The sequence below is a fragment of the Zootermopsis nevadensis genome, unplaced genomic scaffold, assembly GCF_977971745.1.
Source record: "Zootermopsis nevadensis isolate Lab colony 2312 unplaced genomic scaffold, Znev_1.0 Znev_ptg000004l, whole genome shotgun sequence".
In the NCBI taxonomy this organism is placed as follows: Eukaryota; Metazoa; Arthropoda; class Insecta; order Blattodea; family Termopsidae; genus Zootermopsis; species Zootermopsis nevadensis.
The window spans coordinates 4857062-4882252 of record NW_028259136.1 but is presented as its reverse complement, the minus strand read 5'-3'; the positions used below and the strand labels follow the sequence as shown (position 1 = coordinate 4882252).

General features: G+C 38.9%; 2 protein-coding genes across 6 annotated transcripts in view; both read right to left on the bottom strand.

Annotated features, from left to right (window-relative positions):
- LOC110829162 (uncharacterized) overlaps positions 1-9084 on the bottom strand; it is a 35064-nt gene extending 25980 nt beyond the window's left edge. For 3 of the 5 annotated variants that reach the window (XR_015533660.1, XM_022062609.2, XM_087342931.1), the window contains exons 1-7: positions 8890-9084; positions 7319-7453; positions 5676-5820; positions 4934-5091; positions 4022-4143; positions 2885-3092; positions 1463-1642 (exon numbers count right to left, since the gene is read on the bottom strand). Coding sequence is in view for 4 of the 5 variants with exons in the window: in XM_022062609.2 (XP_021918301.2) it covers positions 1463-1642; positions 2885-3092; positions 4022-4143; positions 4934-4999 (576 nt within the window). In the remaining variant the exon portion in view is untranslated. Of the gene's footprint in view, positions 1-1462; positions 1643-2884; positions 3093-4021; positions 4144-4880; positions 5092-5675; positions 5821-7318; positions 7454-8889 lie in introns of those variants that run through there. The other 2 variants (XM_087342930.1, XM_087342932.1) reach the window with 2 other exon arrangements.
- A 2324-nt stretch (positions 9085-11408) lies between these two features.
- The window catches only part of B4 (imaginal disc development protein B4), a 38270-nt gene continuing 24487 nt past the window's right edge, over positions 11409-25191 (bottom strand). The window contains exons 2-6 of the mRNA XM_022062625.2: positions 19801-20468; positions 14814-14951; positions 14209-14414; positions 13396-13579; positions 11409-13078 (exon numbers count right to left, since the gene is read on the bottom strand). Of these exons, the coding sequence (XP_021918317.1) occupies positions 12063-13078; positions 13396-13579; positions 14209-14414; positions 14814-14951; positions 19801-20248 (1992 nt within the window). The 5' untranslated portion in view covers positions 20249-20468 and the 3' untranslated portion in view covers positions 11409-12062. The remainder of the gene's footprint in view (positions 13079-13395; positions 13580-14208; positions 14415-14813; positions 14952-19800; positions 20469-25191) is intronic.

Genomic DNA, 25191 nt, shown 5'->3' with positions numbered 1-25191 from the left:
ATTCCAGGTTTTACAATGCGAGATTTGAGGTTTCCATGGTGGCAAGTATGAAGACGGCTGTCTTCTGGTTTGTTGTGCTGAATAGTCTGGTAAAAGTTTACCAATGTTTCAAAGGTTCTTGATGCTTCTATCACCAACCTGATGATGGAAAATGCAAGCACCTCTAAGGTTCTACAAGACCATTTGGTGCAACAACCCAGAAGACAGACATCTTCTAATACACACAAGATCATAAAATGTAATGTGATAATATCATTTAGAGGAATAAAAAAAATCATAAAACCCAGATTGACACCAAAACATTTGGTGAGGGAATTAGACAGGGTAACTCTGTAATGGTTGTTCAGTATTGGCATGCTTTTGAGAATGTGGTAATAAAACCTCAAATTCAATAAGAGGGGAGAATTTCTTGAGCTCCTAAGCAATTCATAGCTTTTCATGAGTGTATTACTTTCTGGTAGATGATCCAACCAACCAATGCAATCTTATGGCAAGAGTGGTACTACAGTGTGCAACATATGATAGCATACACTCACGATGGACAATGTGCTATAAGTTCTTACCATGAGTCAAAGGAAAAGAAGAAATGTATATCTTAATATATTACATTAAATCCACCAGCAATGGCTAGAGTGCACATGTATTATATAACTGGTACTGTTATGGGGTGGTGATTCTGGAAGGATAATTTTCAGAAGGTCCCGGAAACGAAGCAAAGTCCAAAATATCTTGAACAAAATATTAAAATTTTCTAACAAAGTTGTTTAAAACGAAGATTAATGTGTTGTGTTGAATTATTGCTGCTACTCTCTTCCAAGTATAAGATTACAATCTGCCAGCAATGCCACTAATCAAAACAGTATGTTTGGAAACAAAAGAAAAGAACTAAGCCATACATTAAGGCCATGCCACAACTTGGGCGGTTAGTCATTGGCTTCTCACCATGGTAACCCTGGTTTTCACCCAGGTCAGTCAAGAGGGATGTGTGGTGGACAAAGTGGCACTGGAACAAGTTTTTCTCAGAGTTCTTTGGTTTTCCCCTCTCAGTATCATTCCATTGCCGCTCCATATTCATTCATGTATCATCTGAGGAGTGGACAACTGGCCCGATAGTGGCCACAGTTCTACTGAGACATAGTCTCACCCCCTCAAAACAATAATAAAAACAAGACATACATTATTCGTACAGGTATGTCTGCAGTTAATTAATAGCTTTTATCAACTGTGCACTGTGGTTTATGCACAGTCCAGGTGGCTGTGTCACACTAGCATACCACTAAACCATTACTTCCAAGAGTCAAAATCTCAGAGCAAATTATTTGGAGATTATACAAGGAACTCAATAATTCAATCCTCAAATTCATTCTTCTTAAAATAATGAAGGTAGATGAAAAGTAGCCATTATGTCAGTATAAAACATCACACTATTTCACCAGTGAATTATCTACTCCAATGTACTTACAAAAACCATCCTAGACTCAAGGAGCTGAGCAATGTCATGGTGGTTGCTCCGCATAGCCATATCACAAGGTGTAAACTTGTCATGGTTCTCGATGAAGAGAGGAGAACCGTGGTTCAGAAGCAGTTCCACGCAGCGCTTCAAGCCTGATGTGGCAGCACAATGCAACGCAGTGTTGCCTTTCTGTCATCCAGCAAACAAGCATTCATCACCAGTGAAAATAGAAGTGAATTACGTGTGTTGTAACAAGACTGTAAGTACAATACTGTCACCTGTCATAGCTATTTAACACCTCTATAACTTATTCCATGCAAATCAGATTATACCTTTGAAAAAGCACTCTACTGTTAAAAATAAAAAGCTTTAAACTGTGAATTCTTAGACATTTCAATCTCAAAATGATAAATGCATTTTATCCACTTACATCTAATCATATTTCAACTTAAAAATCAATCATTAAATGTATTTCATTTTTGCTCAGTCCATACTTACACAATGGCATAAATTAATTTTTCATGAATGCTATGTGTACATTCTTTCCATTCTAACCCATACTGGAGAAATAATAAAATTTCTAAGCCTGAAGAGGGCTAAATTATCATCCCATCATATTTCGTGGCTACAATGCAATGTAGTCTGTTTGGTGTCAGAATATTCTTCCAATAAGGAAATAAGGAAATTTTAAAAAAAAGAGCATTTTTAACAACCTTAATCATTATTCATGCCCGTGTGAAATAATTATTGATCATTTGCAATTTGTAAATTAAAAAATATAGGTAAAATTCTCTTGGCTCTAAATTCCTTGTCTATCATAAATGTGATACAAAATTAATTATCCATTCCAAATATAAAAGAAAATTAGCTACAAAGGTTAACATTATATAAAATTAAGAAATCGCAAATCCGAGCATTTACAGCCAGGGCAAAACATCATGAACACACACTACTAATATACAGGATGAACTAAATACCACATTGATAAAAGCCATAATGTAAATAAAAACATATCATTGTCCTTTATCGTCATGTTCTTACCTTCTCAAGTGGTCTGATTCTTCTGCTTTCCACTGATTTCAATAAAAATTTCTTAATTACAAATACAAAAGAACAGCAACTCATGCAAGCAAAAGAATCATTTTTCTAAAGCAAATTACACATCCAGACAACACTACAACCAATATATAAAAAGAAGCATCAATCCTATACACATATATACAAATCATGTGACCAAACATTCAAATGTAACTATAAAAAAATATTATGTTGTCATCAATACATTGAAAATAAAACATTAGCTGAAGTGCGACATAAAAACCACAGTTTTTAAAAATAAAATAAGAAAGTTTTTGAACACTGCTTTGCTTTAACATAATACCAAGCACACACCACAAACAATCATTGCCCCTCGCAATTTTCAAGGCTTACCTGGTCCTGAGCCTGAAGGTCGACACGTTCCCGCCCCCCACTGTTAAGGGGAACCCCCCTCCACTGCAGCAGAAGTGCCACACACGCTGCACGTCGCTCCTGAGCTGAGAAAGACTTCTGCTGACTCAACTGGCATGCTGCGTGCAGCGATGTTTCATTGCAAGCATTCTTCTTGTTTGGATTACCACCCAGGTCATTCAAAAATGTCCTGGTGCAATATATAAAAGCATGACCACCTAAACCCAAGCTTCGTCACTTAGCAATATGGCTGGACAAACTGAACTGAACTATATACTAAAATATCATTATGGATTAGCAGGTTACTTTATGTAAGATTTAATGTTTTCACAGCATGAGTATGAAGATTTCTATCTTCTGGGTTGTTGCGTTGTGAAGTCTGGTCGATGTTTACCGACATTTCAGAGGTCATACTGCCTCCGTTGGTTAACATCGACCAGACTTCACAGCGCAACAACCCAGAAGACAGAAATCTTCAGGTTACTTTATAATGTTAATTCTTTCACTTTGGATTCTGCAAAAACCTACACTGTCTGATATATATTTAAAAAAAAAAAACATTTAGGACCACAAATAGGAGGAAATTTTAACCTTGACCCTGCATCCTCATAATATAAGATGTACAGAATAGTAAATTTGTGTGCACTGCGTAGTCAATCTAGGCATCTTTAACATAACCCATGTCAATGTCAATAAACACAACTTGGTACTAGTAATACTGAATGCATATTACATTATCATATACCATAGCAACCAACATGGCTTGCATTTTGCACACTGTTGTCTTTCTATTTCCTTCTATCAAGCTGTAACTTATTTAAATAATAGCTCTGTTCAATCAGATGTTCTGTTACATCATAATACTGTAAGGGTTAACATTTATTGGCTTAAGTCTCTTCCTTTCCAACTGTTACAAATTAAATCCTGCATATGGAACTAAAACTACATCACTCTTATTCAAAGACCAACCAAGTGCCAAGTCGGCATATGGAACTGTAAGTCTAATGCATTATCAAACGTTAACTAGTCAGAAAAACCCTGAATTTCTTCACTCAACTTTAAGCCTCAATAAAATACGACTGTACTACATTAATGTAAGAATTGGGGTAGCTTAGTTACCTAAGAAGATGTTTCATGCCATGTCTAGCAGCATAATGCAGTGCTGTATTATGATGATGGCTATCTCCATAACTGAGATTAGGATCCAAGTTCTTCCGCAGTTCTGGAGAACTTTGGAATACCTACAAAGAAATTCATAATCTTTATGTTGTAACAAGGTCTAGGAAGAACTTATAACATCTACTTTCCTTTAAATGTATCAATCTGTATGACAAGAGTAAATTAAACTATAAACCATTTGAAGCAGATTCTCATTTTAATGACATTTAAATATTCAGTCCCTACCTCAAAGAAAACACATTGCATATTCATTATACAAAGATCAAATAATAAACGATTTTTAATTACAGAAATAATCATATTTATGCTCAGAATCAAGGAAACTTTTTGGTGTTTTGACCTTTCTAAAATACCTTCCTGCTTTCAAAGCATAAGCACGTCATGTTTGGGACAACTCAGTGTATCCCTTCTCAAGTTGTAAGTAAACATACATGCAGACCTGTAATTTCAATTTCATATTTTAGAAGGCAGTTAACCCTCAATAAAGCAGGTGTAAATATCCAACATGTTAAAGCATTTTAACAGATATTAGCACAAAGGGGTGCTGGCAAATATTTTTAATGTTTAATAAAAACAGCAGAAAAAAAGATGAGAATAAACTATCACAATTTTCTAACGAATGTTATACATTTCAGATATGAAAGTAGTTAGAAAATGATGTGTTGCAATCTGCATCTCACTTGTTTTTAAAACTGTAGCTTTGATTACAACTGAATTCATAATATGATATGATTATTAGGATATAAAAAATTGTAACTGTATAAAAAATGGTTAAACAGTATTCACATGCATGACTTACATGAAACATCAAAACACTGAAAATCCACGATGAAACTCCTGCAACAAATATACCTGCATTGCTGCAAATTCATCTCCATGTTGGAGATATTTCTTGAATTTAGAGGAAGCACTACCCATGATGGGACAACCCGATGCAAAGCCACACTTGACAGGACTGTTATACTGGTCCAGTCAGCGGCTGCAGAACACTTGGCGTCAAGAGATCAGCCCTGTTCCAGAAAACAATTGCAACTTTTGTTCATTTTATTAATACAGATAAGGTAAAAATATAACTAATTATCTCACTGATAATATAATGTGATGGTTCAACACTGCTATAATCAAAGACTAGCTTAGTATATTACTTCACATCCTTGCTATCCCCTATAAAAAACAGACAACCCAAAAATAAACATTAATGAGTTTGAAATAAAGAGTAAGAACAAATTAAATGTACACAGGCATAAATAAATTTAAGAAGGGATACCAACCTAGGGCTTGGTAAAAAATTAAAATGGTGATATGCTTCCCACACTGTTTTGAATATGTGATAGAATTACTTCTGTAAGCTATTACTGTGTCCCCGGAGTTAACAATTCTAGGCATACATACAGCTGAGCCTTTAATATTTGAATATAGTTCTTACAAGGCTGAAACTGATTTTAAAATATTGAAAAGCTGTAAATCATCGGAAATAGGAGCCTTGTACCTTAACCCCACACAGCCAAGTTCTCTTAAAAGAATGTAATTAAACACTCTCTACTGTAGAAGTTAACATATTGCCATAGCTCAGGCAGTTGGTTGGTCTTCTCACCATGAAGGCCTGGCTTCATGCCCAGGGCAGTCCATGTGGGATTTGTGGTCGACAAAGTGACCCTGTGACAGGTTTTTCTCAGAGTTCTTCGGTTTTCCCCTGTCAATATCATTCCACCGCAGCTCCACATTCACTCATGTATCATCTGGGGGATGGACAATGGGCCTGTTAGCAGCTGCAGTTCCATAGACACATTGTCTCCCACTTCAAAACAATAATAATTTACCTACATTTCTAGCACATCATACCCTCTTTGACTTATCTTGGGCAGCTGTACAGATCACCAAGTATCTCGTTATATAGGGCTACTATTACCCATTTGCTTGGTGTATCCAAATTTTCCTTCACTTTCATCTTAAATCAATGTACTCTTCCACTCTATGGTTTATAAGTGATGAAAAGTCTTTATTATACAATAAGATACTGATCCTCTAAGTATATTTGAGCGCAGTGACCATACAGACAGTCACAGCTAGTGAAATGTTAAGTTTTACTGAATGAAACAAATTGCCTTCTGATAATATGATACATGACGCTTGTGACATGTTACACAACAATAAACCATCACACACTAAACATCCCCTTCTGTATTAATTACATTAGCAGGATGTGATTAAGACTGTGACCTTACATTACAAAACAAAAACAATATGGCCAGGCTTGCTACAAAAATATAAATGCCCTACTCCATATAATAAATAGTATGGGTTTCTGCTACATGTACTATTCACCACATCTAGGAGAATTAAGGAATTAAAAAATAAACGAAGACACAGAAAACATATGATCTCAGCAAAATGCAATGTCAGCATTGCTAACTTACATTATTACCAAATAATATCACATAACCCTTCAAAGTTAAACGTCATTTGAATAATATTTAAAATTCAGTCCAATCCTTAAAGCAAACACATATATCCATTAATAAGATTGACTAGTTAATGCTGTTTCAGGGCTTAATCACTGTTCATTCTGAGTATCATACAAAAAACATAAATACACTCTGTAAAGAAAATTCAATTACTTAATATTAAAGGACATGATATATATAGTTACCACTGGGCTTTAAAGGGTTAATCAGTCAATGTCCAATGTGCAATTAATTTATAGAAAGAAAACATATTGCTCACTTCTCGGTTATACACTAAGACTTCCCTCTTATCAACCACTGCAACATTCAACATTATGCAATGTGTGCACTAACAATAACCTCCAAAAATAGCATAAACATATATGATGTAAAATTTGTGGGAGGACATGCGTTAACTTATGCTTACCAGTTGTATCACAAAACAAACATAATATAAAATTATCTTAACTTACACTATAACCCAATTTGGACTCATTTACGATTTCTAAGCATGTATAGATGCAAGCAACAATATTAGATCACACTAATACAACAAAATGGTGGACCCTGTACAAACCAGAGATCTGGAACATGGATGGAACAAAATGTGTAAGGACCTACTATAAATTACTATCCCAGTGGTATCTGCCTGGAGGCTGTACTACTTAGAATAGAAAATTCCTGCCTGGCCAGAATGCAAAGCGAATGCCTTCCAAATGATGATGTTTGGGTTGACTGTCCAGACTAATAAACTAGGAAAGGATTCACCTATTTAGTAATATGTCAAACTGACCGTAGTTTTGTCCTTCGATGCACTTTGATCGCAGATGAACACAAAAGGAACAGCAGTGAGTAGTCAACTCTAATAGCAAATAACGATGGGGAAACACTTGCTCTAGTTCAGAAGACACCATCATCTGGAGTTATCCTGTAAAAGCATAACATAAACATTAAATACCAACAATAAAATTAAAACCATACTATCCACATTTAAAGACAGCATTTATTTATATTTCTTCTTTTCTAGGCTAACAACAACTTTTCCTCTCTGAAGTGTGACCTTACAGAACTTCTACTTTCAGGTTAATTATTTCTTGATAAGCATATCTCCTGTCACATTAGCATGACATCTCACAGATTAAATATCCCCCAGTTATGGAGAGTAACTGTAAATACATAGAAAAAGCAGTCCTGGACTGTCAGCAAGGAAGTGGTCCTCTAGCTTGGGCAAACAACTCCCCACCATAAAATTCCAGCATATTATACATGCTCTTGGAAGAAAGCAGGTTCTTGTGAACACAGGATCAGGGTCACACAAAAACAGTGAATTTCTTGACTAGTGGAGTGACTATTAGATTCTCAACAACTCTTAGTCTATATAGTTATCATTTTCGATAATCCTTTCAAAGTCTTGTATTAAACATTATTGTGTCACTCATACATTCTTTTGTTTCCCCACTCTATGATCTCCTGTACCCATATTGATAGCTGATGTCTCAACTTACTTACTACATAGGCAAGCCTCATTTTACTTAGTATGCTCATTTACACCTTTTCCAGCATTTGTTTTGTTTTTTGCAATATATGAATTTGTTTCTGCTGTATTTGTCATTATAGGCATAATGACACAAATTTGTCTTATCTCCCTTGATAGATATTTATTTTGAAAGCATCCAAGTATTCTGGTTGCCTCATGTGTTTGACATATGATTTCTGCTTGTAGCCCTCCACACACATGCACACAAAAACTGATGATGTCAGTCTTGCGCCTTCATTCATGATTATAAACATACTTACTTTTTTAGGAAAGTCATCCTGCAGCACATCTAATATTTTAAATAATATTACAATTTTGATACTACTAAAAGAATAAAGAAATTTTTCATTTGCCACTTCACTTGTCCATCATGTGGAAACAGGGTGAAAACATACTAGAAAATATGCCTCAATTTAACTAGAACTGAAACTGTATCAGCTACAGTTCCTGGAACCTTGAAAATCTTGCTCAAACATGGCATACAGCCGTTATTTCCTACAATATACGCCCAAAACAGGTGCATGCACATGGTATTATTTCGACTTTTGACAACAGCTTAAATATTTGACAGACGGCTAATTGCTAGTTTCAAGGTAGTACAGTCACAATCAAAGCATGATAATTTTAAAACCCACGTTTTAAATCGGAATTCAAACAATAAACACACACATCACTTTCCACTTTTTGCATCTTCATAATAATATATTTGACAAATGCTTCACCTGCATTGTGGAATGATCATGGGATAAATTCAAGACCCCCCACGAAGACGGATCTCAACACTTCAATGAAACCAATATATTAAAATAATTAGAAATATTACTTACACAATGAATTTTCTAAAACTCTCGATGTCTTCATGTTAATGGACACTTGCTTACTTATATTTTACTTACAATAACATTACAGAAATACCTTTCCCGTTTGGGTTTCTACGATCGATTTCTCATGCACCTAACAAGATAACAGAAAGAAGGCGCGGGCGCGCAACCATAGTTAGCAGACGATGCGAGGCGAATATTCACGAGCACGATCGGTATCACAGATAACTAATCAGATGAACACGCTCAAAGGCGGCGTATCACCGTGGTGGCAGAATAAAAGAAACTGAACTGTTCGCACGTCATCTTTGAACCTACAGTAGCGCCCTTTTTGAAGCTCCAGGCCGGTCACGAAATTTTTTGATTCGCATTATCATACCCGGCCTGAGAGACCCCTACTAGTACCTAATTTATGGTGTGTTCTAGAATTTAAGATATCTGATGAACATTATTCGGATATAGAATGTTTCATAAGTGCGTACTGTAACACTAAGAAATGTACTGTTCCACGCCTATACACAAGAAATGTGAAAGGGGCAATAAAGTAATTATTACGGCCTGACCACAGTGGTCTACAGAACTATGATTACGGGCATGACAAGCCAGATTAATGGGTATGGCCATAATAATGGTTATATAGAGGCCTCGATCTGAAACCATTTTACGACTTGATACAAGCCTCCATGGTAGGCCATTATGATGGACAAAAGCAGCAGATACCAAAGCATTCTGATGGATATGTAGGAGCCTCAATCCGAAACCTGTCATAGCTAGCTATGTGCATCGATCCCAGGACAGTTTAATGGTTAGTGACCTTTCCAAGATATTCCAACTGTTGGATAGGGTCCTCAATCACAAACCATTGCATATTATGCAGGGATTAAAATTTTCAACAGTCTACCATCAAATCTCACAAGTCTTGTAAATAAAAAGGCACAATTTGAACTAGCATTAAAAAGATACTTAATTACACACTTCTTTTACCCTGTTGATGAATTTCTAATGTTTACAAGTAAGTCATAATTTATCTATTGTATATAATGGGTGGATTTATTTGTAACTTATCTCTACTTTAGGTGAACACTTTGTTTGTATTTGTGACATTTATATAATAGTATGACTTGTATTTTTATAACATGTATTGTATTATTATGACTTATTCTACATCCTATTGTCATCTGACTAACTTATGGATCCATGGAATGTAATAAATATGTATGTATGTAACAGCTAGACACTGTATGGCCTGATACAGACCTTGGTGCCAAAATATTTTAATGGCTAGATAAGGGCGTCGATCCCGTAACATTATAATGGCTAGACAGGGATGCAATCGCAGGCATTTGTATAAGCAGGTAATTGTGTTAAGTTACTATACGAATCATATGGGCTACTCTACTGACTTAGAAGGCTACCATCCTAGTCATTTCAGAGGCTGCTATTCGATCCATTTGGGCAGCTAAAAGTCTGGTTATTACACAGTGGGCCATCTTTCTGCTCATTATATAGGATACTCTAGTAGCCACATGAGGAGCTATCATTCTGGTCATTATATTGGCTACTACATCATCATTGAAATCTTCACATCGGCTATACAGAGGTCTACCAAAGTGATAAAAAAGGGCAAAAAAGTTGGTACTACTTTAAGTTCAAGAGGAAAATAGTGTAGCTGTATAGTTGGATGTTAAAAAGGCAGCAGTCTGTCCTTTAGAAGTATAACAAGGCAATTCGATTGGTTGTAATGTGAGATTTTATGGGATGAATCTTGTTATGGGAGATGCAAGAGCCGATTTTTATTCCTACATTATATGAAGGTTGATGTCGTAACCATACTGGATGCATTATGCAAAGTCGAGATTGAAGTATACTGCTTGTCTTCTGGGAAGTAAATGTGGCACTTTCTTCTAGGAATTTTGCTTCTAAGAACAAAAACACTGAAAATAGAAAGACAAATCCCTTTTCTCACCAAAAATGGTGAAACAATCAAAGAATAGGCTGTGTAATTTTTCTGATTCTTGGTACACAACTAAACTTAAAGGCTTTTTCACTGCCACGGTGGTCTAGCGGTTAGAATGCTAGGCTTGTAATCCTGGGGTCCCGGGTTCGATTCCCGGCAGTGCCCGAATTTATAACTTGTGTCGGGCAAGGCCGTGGTCTAGGCAACACGGAGTTTTCCTCCGGGGGCTTCCCCGGTTTCTCCGTGTCATCCCAACAATTACTCTACTTTCATCATCATCTCGCAAAAGGGGGGTCACAGCAGGAGCGTTAAATGTTGTGGTCCTGGTCGAACTCATGTACTGATGGTCGTGAATCCTGCTAACCACCAATGCACACTGTACTGGACATGGGAAAAAAAAGGCTTTTTCAACAATTTGAACTTCTGTGACTCCATGATAGACGTTTTCACTGAAAAAAAATAACTGGCACATGAAACTGAAGTAAAGAAGTTATAAAAGAGGGGAAGCTCAGTACCAAACCATTTTTTCTTAGTCTAATCTTCCTTCCTCTGGCTGTGTAAACAGCTATACATTATATGCTTGCCATTTTATTTTTAATTTTTACTGTAATGTTACAAATTACTCGCACACAATACATAGCTCAGGGTGAAGAAGAAGAAGAAGTTTCCTTAATATTAAAGTTCATCTGACAGCAGATATTTACAAAACACTGCTTTAGACATAAGCACAAGCCAAGGAAAAACCAGCGTCCAACCGGTTGGCGGCATGAAAGCTCGCCATGAACATGTTTCACAGGATGTCTACCTCTCGCAGAAGAAAAGGTGGTAGTCTGAAAATCAAACACAAAGAAGCGTGGTATTGTTTAAGTGCGTTAATCCCGCAGAACACTGACTGGTGTTTAGTTGTGCTGCTCTGGACACTTAACCCCCAAAAAAATCACAGCAGATACTGGACAGGAAGCTGGTCTGGATGTTGCAGGTGAAGAGAAGAATCCTGACCCGTCAGAATTCAAACCCTGGTCGTCCACCTCTTAGCCTAGTCACTATCACTGACCGATCCAGGCATGAATCTACATAAGTCTGTCACTTCTTTTTTTTGCCAAAATGCATCTTAATATCTCACATGTAAATTTCCTGACATATCTCAGTTCTTTAGACAACTGGGCACTCCTTGAAAGGACATCATGTTCCTCTGCCTAAAGCAATATAACTTATGTACAGGTTAGCAGACTGTGTCATAGTTCGTGTCGTCGTCGGGGCTGGAAGGATTTGAGGATGACAATGTTCCCGAGAATGTTCCATCACTTCCACCTTCCAGCTGAACGTAATAATAGTCTTCCCTTACTCGCTCAGAACTTGTCTTCAGATAGTAGTACTTCGGCTTTATCCTACCGTTTTCTTTGGTATCACATTCACAAATCTCGGCATAAATATTCTCTTCCTCGCACTTATCAATGTCCCCTACAGCATCAGCAACATGACTATACGGAAGATCATCCACTATAGAAGGAAGATCACGATTCTGGATGCTACAGTACAGCTGAGGTACTGTCGTATTTTTAGCCTCAGGGTCGTTACGGTCACTGTACGAGCATTCATGAAGTCGTGATTCGTTTTTGTGACGACAGATGGAGGAAGCAGTAAAACTATGTAGAACCCTTTCGGCATCACGTGTTTCTTGCGTACATAATTCCGTTCGTTGCTGAGAGATGGCGTTCCTATAATTACATTGTGATGCTACCGAAAGGTCGCGTGTTGTTGAATTTGCTGCTCTAGACGAAGAAGGTGTATAAGTAAAGGATGATGATTTTTTTGTCGTTCGTCGTGACTTGTTCTTGGTTTTTCTCATTTTTTCTTGGCCTTCTTGAGTCGCTTGTTGCTGGGTCGTTGACTTCTTTCCCGCTGGTTCGGCTGCCACATCTCTTTGCGATGGGAAGATGTGATGGGTGACTTTTATCTGGCGCCGCCAAAAGTCGCCTCGATCGCGACAAAAAGCTAATGCTGTCTGCAGAAGTGGAGATTTGAATAGACGGGACTCAACCTCATGATGGAATAACGGTCTTGAAAGGAAGAAACGGGAATCAGCATCCATCTCCAGCAATTTCGGTTGAGATGACGTCACTGAACTGGTATTGGCGAAATGGTTACTTCCGGTCCTTGAGATTGTGATAGTATCATGGGGCAGCGTGCACGCCAAGATCACGTCTTCTTCTTGGAAGGCTTCCAACAATAAACTACCTGTAACGTTAAAAACAAATGTTTGATAGACCCAGCAAATGGAGGGGAAATGAGGTGGGGGTGGACCTCGGAGTCAGTAAGATGGCGTCCGTTCGTGATGAAGCCCAATGCGTCACATTTTTGGTCGAGTTCAAGTCCATTGCCCCACCGAATGTTAAAGCAAGAATCACAATGTACACCACGGCCTCTGGAAGAGGCTGTTGAATGCATAATTTTGCACTACAGATTATATATGTTTAAAATAACGGAATATCGAAATCATAGATGCAAAATCATAATTTGTTGTTGCAACAGAAAGCAAAGGAAGATGTGCTAACCTGTGAAGCCGACGGGGAGTGGGGCGGGTTGTGGCCCTGACACGAGATGGACCTTCGCGGGGAGTCTGTTGTCCCGCAGCAGTTGTGGCAACAGGTACAACGGAGCATGCGCGGCTTCGACACCAGCGCGACCCACGGACACCTCGAAAAACTGCCCCGTGGTGCTGAGTGGCACAAACACCATCTGCAGTAAGAACAAGACGCGGTATTACATATCTCCCAAGATGTGGAGATTAACAGCTCGGCAGCAAACGGGAAAACCAATTGTAAAGCATGAGAGAATGTGAATAGGAACATAACACAAGAAAGATCTAAGAGGATGGACAACGGAGAAGTTACAAAATAATCAATTATTAAACTGTAGCAAATCTAAAACTTCTTGACGATGGTGAAGAGTCAATTGAATAAAAATTTCCTTGGATATTATCCATCGTCTAGTAAATATAAAACGTAAAACGACGTTTCGGAGATGGGACTTTCACTTTTTTACTTTGTCCGGAGATAGGGATTAGCTCTATCTAGTGGGCCCAACTGTGTAGGAACCTGAAGACGGAGATAGAGTCCCATCTCCGAAACGTCGTTTTACGTTTTATATTTACTAGACGATGGATAATATCCAAGGACATTTTTATTCAATTGTCTATTAAACTGTAGATTCAGCCCTGAAGACAATGGCAGTATGAAACGCGTTGTCTGCTTACAAGCCGTGAGAACCTCAAATCTCACGTAATTGGTTACTTGGCCGTAATAAAAACTAATCTATTTTATCCCTCTAGTCTGTCAATGAATATTTACTGCTACTAGGTTTATCACCTGATTCTTGTGGTTAAGACACTGAGCGTATCTCGTGTTACTATGACTTCGTCCAATCAGAGGAAGGGATAATCTTTTGTTGCTCAAACCGTTGTTCTGGGTACTGCTAACATCCTCAAACACCGCTAGCAGTTTCAGAATGTGTCCAGCTGGTATGATGGTCTTTGTGTATTGCAAGCGCTTCCTTACTGATTCGTGGATTACATCTGAAGAAGAAAGAAACCTCGAATAATATAACCAAAATGTAAATATGTCAGCTTAATTTTACTGTGCTATATAATTGGAGCGGGCTGCGGATGAATACATAGCTTGCGCGTACAAGAAATAGGAGAAATGAGTCATTAAATTATTATACAGAACAATTATTACGAAACTTTATAAAGAAGTTTTGTGTCGACAAGAACCTTATTTTGCTCCTGGTATTAATAAGACAAAACACTCGATTACTTTAGTTTAAGATTATGCAAAACAAATGAAGCTCTCAATCCGAAGATGTTTACATAACGAACTATATTTTGTTCCCACAAGTAAAAACTATTATCATTTACCACAGAAGCGTTTGACACAACTAGAATTTTGTAGCATATCAAACAAGCTGTCATTACCTCTGTTGTCGTTGAGTTTGTAAGCTGCGACCTCTAACTTTGTTAGAAATCGCGTGATTTTTGATGTTATTAGCTGCTGAACAGTGGAGTAACACTGTGCGACCAACTGTCCTTGCGGTGTCAGAAGGGAGAACCAACCTGGGAAAGAGAACACGCTATTTACACATATTTGAAATATGTGACTAAATTTCCAACATCAGATTCAAGAATCTTGATTTCCAGGTGAATTTCAACAGTCATTTTGCTTGTTAACATTGTTAATAGCCCTTGCGGGCTTACGAAATATGTATACGAACTTATTAAATTATTCTTTGAGCCTCTAGATTAGAACGCTGGCCTTGTAATCCTGGGGTCTCGGGTTCGATTCCCGGCGGTGCCCGAATTTATAACTTCTGTTGGGCAAGGTCGTGGTCTAGGCAACACGGAGTTTTCCTCCGGGGGCTTCCGCGGTTTCTCCGTGGCATCCCAACAATTACTCCATTCACACACACAGAAGAAGGCAATGGCAAACCACTTCTGGATCATCTGCCAAGAACGTATATGAACAGGTCCCAGTCCGAGAAAAGGATGGAAGGATCCTGTTCATATGGACCTGTCGTCAGACAGAATACTAAATAATAATAACTAGATTAATGTTACCAGTACGAACAAAATCAATGACTTTCGAAATTCACCTAAAACATCCTTAACCAACTGATCATTGCAACAGTGAAGTGTTGTGTCTTCTTTGCGGTACGGACTAAATTCTTCGAACAGTAACCTCAATCTTTTAGTTAAGGAGAAAATGCCAACAAAACCAAAACAAATTCGTGACACCAGACACGCACTTTGGAATTTTAATTAAGTCACATTTATTTAATGAAGCATGTGAGCTGAATCCATTGTCAAATTGTTTCATGGGCGATCAGTGGGTTGTGAACGCCCCTGAAAATAGATGCATCTGTGACTGTGTATCAAAATGTAGTCTTTTAAATTTGTTTTTCAAAATGTCCCTGGAATGCATTTCTTAGCTACTGCGGCTATAAGAAGTAAAGTTGTGGATCAAACAATAGATTAGTTCCGGGTATTGAACCCGGTGGTGTCCGTGAACAGCTCCTGATTACAGTAACGGTAAAGCTTTGTTGTCACCTTCAGCATGCTGGGGGTCGAAGGGTCACAGCTCGAAGCTTTAAGCTGCATTCGCACGAACGGTCCCAGTTCAATTTCCGAAATAGTCTCATCCGTTTTTTTTTTCTAAGTTATTTTCTAGATGTACCAGCCGGTTGCGTCAGCGTGGTAAAACTGGCGGACCGCGAACCACAGCCAACCCGAGACCAATTGTAACCAAACCCCTAAAATTACTCATTACTAATTTGTTATTAGTTACGATAAGCTCATTTGTTTATTTTCTTCGAAGGATTTGAAAAAAAAAAAGTCGCGATCATTATACTGTCTCTTGTTTTATGTACACGTAAGGGTAAGGAGGACATTTTTGTGTCCAATAATCTCCGAGCTCGTGAATACAGAACGAAAATCAAACTTGTGATACTGAGATTTCAAGTTTTCACGGCGGTGAATATGGAGATGTTTCAAAGGTGATTACTGCTTCCATCATTAGGGCACGTTTAAAACATCGGTAAGCAAATGGCAGGCTATGACAAGTAGGTACGTGTAGATGACTGAACAGTCATTTGTTTGAGTAGTAAATAGAAATCAAAAGTATCTATGTAATAAACTAAATTTCAGCGTTTGGAAAATTACCGTTCGCATTTCTTCACGCGCATAATAGAATCCGCATTTGAGGAGGGTTTTTCTGTAATCAGCTTTATCATTTGCATTCTTCCGAAAATATTATTAGAATGTCATGGAGGATGAGATAGACGGGGCATTTAGGACGCATAGGAGATGCGATAAATCGGTCGAAAAACCAGAACGAACGAGAAACCAGAAAGAGTTAAGACATAGATTCGAGTATAATATTAAAATGGATCATCACTTTCTCAAGCGGGGCTCTATTCCATGGAGTTAATTACGTAACAACAAGGCCTACAAGCGAAAATTTATGTCTCTGTACGCCTATTGTTGATGGACTAGTCAATACAATTTTTGACAATGCAATGCAGTAGTCGTGGGTTCAGTGCTGATAAGATATTAGGGCTGAATGTAGTGGGGGGGGAAACACGCAAAGAATGCTATGCTGTTTCATACGCCTCGCGTTGTGGTCACTGACCACAACGCGAGCGTGGTAGAGCTTCCATTCACAAAGATATGACTCTGTCAGAGATGCAAATCAATTCTGACACTTCCAGTGCAGAAGGGAAGCTCCTACCTATTTCCCACATGATACCGAATGAATTTTCGAAAGATTCACTCCTTCCAGCCCTTTTTTCATCACGGGACTGCGTCGGTAGGACTATATTTCATGGTAACCGCTGTCAAAAACGTCTGTGAAACATTGGCATAAACCGGACAGGTGTGTACTAATCTTTGCTTTTCCCATGTGGATAACCGGCTTTGTGATTAAGTCGAAAAACATTAAAACATCAGTATTCATGTAATGCAATGCGATGCGATAACCTTGGTAATGGAAAGAGAATGAAAGAAATGTGGGAGGGTTAAGAGCCTGAATTCTCATTATTAAGTCATTACCTTTCAACAAGTTGATTGACCAGTTAACTGTGAAGTCGCAATGATGTATCTCGGACAGGAATGTTTTCTGCGTAGGGGTCGGGTAAAAGTGACCGGACAGCACAAACTCAGAGGCTCGCGACGGCCATCACAAACCTAGTAGGTCCCTCGGGAACTCGGGTATCACCGCGATTATACTAGAATTCACGGAGTGAAAGTTGTTCCTTCCAACTTTGCACATCTCACTGACGTCGGTGTTCCGTAATCGAAAAATCACGGCGCTGAATATATTGATGGATGTCTTCCGGATTGTTGCGCCCTCTAGTCTGGTAGCAGTTTACCAACGTTTCAGCGACAATTTGTTGCCAAGTCATCAAAAGCCGTCTAGCTATTATCGAGTTTATATATACGGACGGATTGGCAGGCACTAACCAAGTTCTTTATAATGGTTTTTTTTTTACAAAGGCTGTACAGAACGAAACCAGCAACTGGCTGTTAGTCGGTTAATGCACAAAACAAATCGTGGTAGCGCTGTATTTTCATACCAGCCGTTTGGAAGAAAGCCAGGACATGAGACTTTTAACAGACTGTACGGACTGCATAACAAAAAAAAATGGTGAAATAATATTGATAGGGGAAATCCGAAGAACTCGGGAGAAAAAGAAATCTATCGGAGTACCACCCTGTCGAACACAAATCCCACATGGACTGCTGTGGGTGCGAACCTAAACCTCTGCAGTGAGATGCCGGCGATTAACCGCCTGAGCTATAACACAGCTACGACAAATATTTATTTTCGTTTGTCACTGCGCGTGTATGTGCCTTTTTTTTTAAAAAATGTGTATGTATTAAATTTTCCACGGTGCAATTGCATTTAGCAATTAACTTCATTATCTCTTCTATTCTGTAATAAATCGTTTCAAAATTGAAGGTCTTCTATCATTTCAAATTTCCTCCGGGGTAAAAGTCTCCGGTACCTTACAGATAAACGCGCATACCAAAATACAATTGACTATAACTCCAGATGTTCTCAGTTGGGTGCGCCACGAATCAAAACACAGATCAGACGCGTTAAGAACGAAGAATGGGGCTCAACTGAACTTCATCAATAACAAAAGCCAACTCTTCACAATTTCTCTTGTTCTTCGTGTTTCATTCGTGTTTATAACACTAATTGTTACTAAAAGCAACGGTTAGAAACAGCGCATTATCTTTCAGGGCACCGTACAAATTTGCGTTCATTGAGAGGCTTTGTATGCGCTATTAAAGAACGACGCTTCCATGACCCTCGAGGTCAGAGAAACTTCAGTTGAAAAACGCAGGCATCGGCAAACAATGACGCATCGGGTTTCTTAGATACTTCTCACTGTCTGAGGTAATACTCGTGTGAGATCATTATTTGGTGCTTGGAAAGTTTCACAACCTTTGCTGAACGCTAATAAAATATGTAGCCAAGTCATGTCTGATTGTTCTCTTCTCGATGTGGTACTATTGTATGTATGTTAGTAAAAGTTGGCGCAGTTCACCAATAGGCCATGTATTCAATAGAAAGAATACAATGTAATGTTATGTAAAATTACCGTGCTTGAATAATTCTTTAGAAGAGCTATTTAATCCTCCTGCAGTCTTCCAGACAAGTCGGCGGTCTTAATGGAAAAATGCAAGAATTAGCATGAGAGGGCCTCAGAGACGTGTTTAAGAAAAAATTTCTGCCCTGCCGGGAATCGAACCCCCGTCGTCCAGCCCGCTACTAGACACTATTCTAACACAAAGAACACTTAATCACTCAAATAAAAATTATTCACGAGTACATATGAAAGAAAAATCCTGTATTCTTTAGCGTCAGTGTATAACAGATAATTAAAAATTAAAGAAAAGCTGTCCCACTACACGCCATGCAGGTGTTTGAGAGAGACTGTTTTAACAGTAATTCATTAAATAGATTAATATCATATACACAAAAATATGTTTTGAATTAAATGTTAAGAAAATGTTTAATATTTTAATAATGCTACTGAAGAAAGTTAAGAGTGCAAAATCTGTGAATCATCCGTCGTCTTGAAATGGAATTTGGAGTTTGGATTCTAACCTTCATTTCACGTCCGATATTCACCTCTCGTTTTCCAGCTTCACAATCAGCAATAATTTTTAATCTCGTTTCCAGAGCCGTGACCACTCTCGACCTCTTACCTTTCCTAAACAACTGAGCAGAAATTGTCACTGATTTCATCGTAAAAACAAATAAGTAACGAAAAGTAGTCAGTGTACTACTGACTTGCGAAACAACAGGAACGCTGTCTGCGATAACGAAGGGTTTTCTGTCCTTGGCAGAACTTCAACAACGCTAAACAGCCCGTTCAGTGCCTACAGATGTACTCACCCTGATAGGAGTCTGGTATGACTAAAGAAGGACCGACGGTTTTCCACAACTTGGCAGTCTGCAGACTTCTGGCCTGGACCTTGGTGCTCTTGTACTGGCGGAACAGAAGCAGTGGTTCTGCTAGTGGTCCCAAAAGCATCCTCCTCTGCTCCCCATCAGCCTCGCCGTCCCCGCCATCGCCACTGGGAGTCACTACCCTCACAACCCTCGGCAAGGAGTACTTGTCCAAGAACTGACGAGGTGTCAGTCGCTCCAGAGATGACGACGTGGCAGATCTCCTCACGCCATTCTCTTTCTGGTGAGAGGCATGTTCCAGGCTGGACGAATACTTTACTGACAACTGTACTGACGAGTGTTGGTTCGATGGCAACAGCGACTGAAGTCTCCCGCCGGCAGAAGAACTGCTGTTGTTGCTCCTGACACTTCTTGTCGAAATCTCAGAAGACATCTCCGATTGATTTCCTTATAATCTGGTGTTATTAAATAAATACCTTCACAGATATCATGAAAGATCTGCCAGTGTTTACATACACTCAAGACTATTTTGGCTTGTATAATCTGCTGTCACATCTTGTTACACTACATTTCTCATAGTGTCAATTCACTGCACAGGAAAGTACGCTTGGATGAGCGTTCTCTTCCGATTCAATAAGCATAAGACGTTTCGCCTGTAAGCACAAATAAACAATAATTGGTCAAGAGAAGATCATTGACACTTTCAATGATTTTAGTCACTTTCGTTGGGAGTGAAAAAAAGTAGCATTCTTTCCAGCAGATCAAAATTAAGCCACGCTGTCATCTATTCCAAGATCTGATCCTGAGTTCCACCTTGTTCGCGTCAATATTTAGATACGATCAATCAGTTACTATGTCAGGAAGATTATTTAAATTATCAAGTTAAATGGCTGATTACTTTCATAACTGCGTACAGCAGAATCATTAAAGGAAAATGTCCCATGTTCGCGTATTAAATTTCTTTTAAAACTGCTTCCAGAAACCACAAGTTCATACAAATTAAACTGTGGAGATTTCCGTCTTCTGGGTTGTTGTGCCGTGTAGTCTGGTCGATGCTAACCAACGTTTCAGAGGTAATACTGCCTCCGTCATCAGGGCACAGCGCAACAACCCAGAAGACAGAAATCTTCATCCTCAATCGCCTTGATGACGGAAGCAGTATGACCTCTGAAACGTTGGTAACGTCGACCAGACTACACAGCGCAACAACCCAGAAGACAGAAATCTTCATACTCTGATGACGGAGGCAGTATGACCTCTGAAACGTTGGTAAACATCGACCAGACTACACAGCGCAACAACCCAGAAGACAGAAATCTTCATACTCTGATGACGGAGGCAGTATGACCTCTGAAACGTTGGTAAACATCGACCAGACTACGCAGCGCAACAACCCAGAAGACAGAAGTCTTCATACTCTGATGACGGAGGCAGTATGACCTCTGAAACGTTGGTAAACATCGACCAGACTACGCAGCGCAACAACCCAGAAGACAGAAGTCTTCATACTCTGATGACGGAGGCAGTATGACCTCTGAAACGTTGGTAAACATCGACCAGACTACGCAGCGCAACAACCCAGAAGACAGAAGTCTTCATACTCTGATGACAGAGGCAGTATGACCTCTGAAACGTTGGTAAACATCGACCAGACTACGCAGCGCAACAACCCAGAAGACAGAAGTCTTCATACTCTGATGACGGAGGCAGTATGACCTCTGAAACGTTGGTTAACATCGACCAGACTACACAGCGCAACAACCCAGAAGACAGAAATCTTCATATTCACCGCTGTGAAAACCTCAAATCTTACAAATTAAACTGTCTTTACTCCGAGAACAACCAAATGCCGGGACAGAGCTGAAGCCCCTAACTTAAGATTGAGGGTTATGACAATGTGATGTCTTCATCGAAACATCCAGAAAGGACCTCTGGACCTATGGTAGAGGGGATGGGGGGGTTCTTTCCAAAGTGAGCGCTCATGCTGGAACCGTAGGGTTACCTCCACAGCCCTTATACGTACAGAGCAAAATTTCTTCATAACAAGAGTGATGCTTGATTCTGTTGCAGGTGATAGCCTCAGTCTGATTGAGCTTACCGTTAGTATATTAGTTCCAGTAGAGTCAGCGCAACATTTTGCTAATGTCGTGTGACAGTTGCTTGTACGTTATTCAGTAGCTTTATGACACAGATATAACTGGGTCAGATCATTTCATTTAAATAACTGCCTTTCATTCTAAACAGAAAATTAAAATGCCGTAACTTTGTAACGCTACAAGCCATCTATATCTAGTTCACACATTCACACTGCCGAGCATTATAACTTCATTTTAAATATCTTCCCATGTACGTCTAGAACTCCCAACAGATCTTTCGCCGTGAGACTTAAAAAACAACTGCATGCATTTATTGCTACATCAGTTATGATACTTTTTTTGTCCAATTCATTCCACTGATAATACAACTCTCTCGTTATGTAATTTTCTCCAGTTCCGTTACCACTTTATTCCTCCCAAGTTCAAAGAAGCGCTTTTAAAATTGAGAAGTAGATTTAAAATAATAGCCATATGCTAGTCATTCATAAATTAAAACGAGAATGTAATACATAAGTTAGACAACTCGCTTGAATTATAATTATAGTCCATGCGCTCTCAAATAAGGGATAATACAGACCCCCGTCCCCTCCTAAGTGAAATTTAAATCGCTTGTAATGATACAGATCTGAGATTCGCAATTACACACGACTTCAGATGAACGGACCACGAGAAGATTGGGGGGTACTTGGCGCAAAAAGGGCTTATTTACAGCTTTAATAAAACCGTGGGAAACACGTTAGCACTAAATACGACTATTTTCTGAGATGATGGGCCGTGTAGACTCGTACAGATTGAAAGCACCTCTGAAACGTCAGTAAATTTCTAAGAACATCCAAGAAGACAAGTCATCTTCGTATCTGCCGCCGCGAGATCCTGAAATCTCATCTCGTTCATCGACGTTCATAGATTCAAAAAAAATTAATGGACGTTCATTGGCTTTATACCAACATTTGAAGACAGATTTAAGGTTCTCAAGGCAGCGATATGAAGCGGTGGTCTTCTGGGTTGCTGCGCCATGTAGTATGGTACAAACATTCAGGCGTTTCGGAGGTACTTGCTGCCTCCATCATCACGGAGATCATTGACCTGATGATGAAACCAGCAAGGACCACCAAGACGTCGATATACATCCACTAGATCAGTGGTTTTCAAACTGGGGTACGCGACGACATTTTAGGGGGTACGTGAAATTTAAATATATATATATTATTTTATGATAAACACTGAATAATCAGTAATGTAATTTATTTAATTTATTTTAGATGTAGATTATATACTATGTATAACTTGAATTATGCACCAGCAACTTTGGGGGTACAAAGTTGAAGAGAAATTATATCTGGGGGTACGCGAACAAAAAAGGTTGAATACCACTGCACTAGACCGCAGGGCACAGCAACCCAGAAGACAGCCAATTCATGCTAATGACATTGGATAAAGAGCATGTTATGAACCTCTCCCAACAAATGACCTATCACCTCCTGCCTGTTAGATCCAATTACTTTCCCCAAACACCCTTAATCTTTGTTCCAACTACAATAAAAGGTGTACAACCTAAACGGCGTTGTGTTTGGCTGCCAGAATATTGAAACTGTGGGTTCGAATCTCGTTTGAAGCACGAATATCTTCCTTTTGTACTGTGAAGACCGATTTAGAATCAAGAGATCCTAAAGTCTGTCTGAAAGGAATTTAATAACAGTTTACTGCACGATTGGAGGAAATGAAGACTGAATTCGTGATGCAAGGTCAAAGAACTACAATAGATGTCCCCAAGGTCACTGACCGGAGCGCTTTAAAGAACCCATGCAGCTGCTGTTCAGGTGGAAATGTTTCAAATTATCGTTTTACATAAACCATACTCCTTGCCTCTTTTCATGTATTTTCACCCAAGATTTGCCTTCCACAATGCAAATTGCACAAAACGATATTCGCCAGCTGTCATAAAGTAAAGGCCACCTGACTTGCTTGATAACACAACGAGGTTGTGCAGCTAGTTTGCATAAATCTGAGTTGCTCGCGTAGTTCTGTCAGTTCAATGACAACTTTTAAATGGTTATTATTCCCAATTCATCTCTGAAAAGATACTCGTTCTGATAGACGCCAAAGAGCTGCACGAATAAAATTACGTTTTAAATAGTGTGCTAAAGTTTTAAGACCCAGATATGTAAGATACTCCGTACCAGCGAAGTCCAAAGTGATTAACTCTTTCCATGATAGTTTCGTTACAGGAAACTTGGCGCATTTCCAGGGAACACAATTTATTCTTGAGATACAACGAACAGTTTGTTTCAACCGTTGAAAGATACCAGGAAAGGTTCTGCCTTCTCAAGCATAAAGTTAATCTAGTAAGGACCGATATTCTTAAAGAGTTAATTCTTTCGTAGCATGTAAAGGATTAATACGGAACATATATGTAAAGGAAAAGCAGGCCCCCCAAGAAATCTTTCATGGTCTCTCTAAACAAAGTTCTTCCACTGCTTTAGAAGTCGTTCTTCTTCAATTGATAACTCCCGTTCGGCTTCACTGATTTCCCCGATACGAAAGTTGTCTCAAAAATCTTTGCTAACGTGTTCGGAAGTCGAATGAATATTGCTTTCTTTTCTCAGTCCTTAATTAGTCCTGTCACTTTCCTTCCTTGGCCGCCAGCATTAATTAAGTTCGCTACATTTCCGCGTGTGGAGTGGCCAGTTAACTTAGCGGTATGCATTCCTGCAATCAGCCAGAGGTCAAATGTCCGTGTTCCATTCCTGCCATACGCCCACAACCTTGCTTCACCAAATACTTCCACAAACACCCCACAGTCTGTCACATGCCCCTTGCACGAATTTAATAAAATAAACACATAATACAGAGGTAAGGACTGTCAGTCCGCCCATCTGTTCTCATGTTTCATTTCACATGGTACTAAATGGATTTCGGACAGGCTATTCTGATGGATTTTTCCGATTTTCCTCAGTCCCTTCAGCCAAATACCAGGAATACCTTAAATTAAACCACCACCGCTTCCTTTTATATCATTTAAATGCATTATTTGCAGTTCTTCGGCGACGAGTGTAAAGTCTGCAGTCGTCTGGGATGTTGCACCGTGTAGTGTGATACTGACAGACGTTTCAGAGATACTTGCTGCTTCCATCAACGTATAATTCGATATAGTTTGAACTACTGTCATAAATAATTAAGCCACAAACAATATAATACGTGAATAACTATCAAAAAGTAAAGCGTTCTGGGTTGTAACTCTCTTGTAGGTATATACCAACGTTTCGGAGGAGAATGCTGT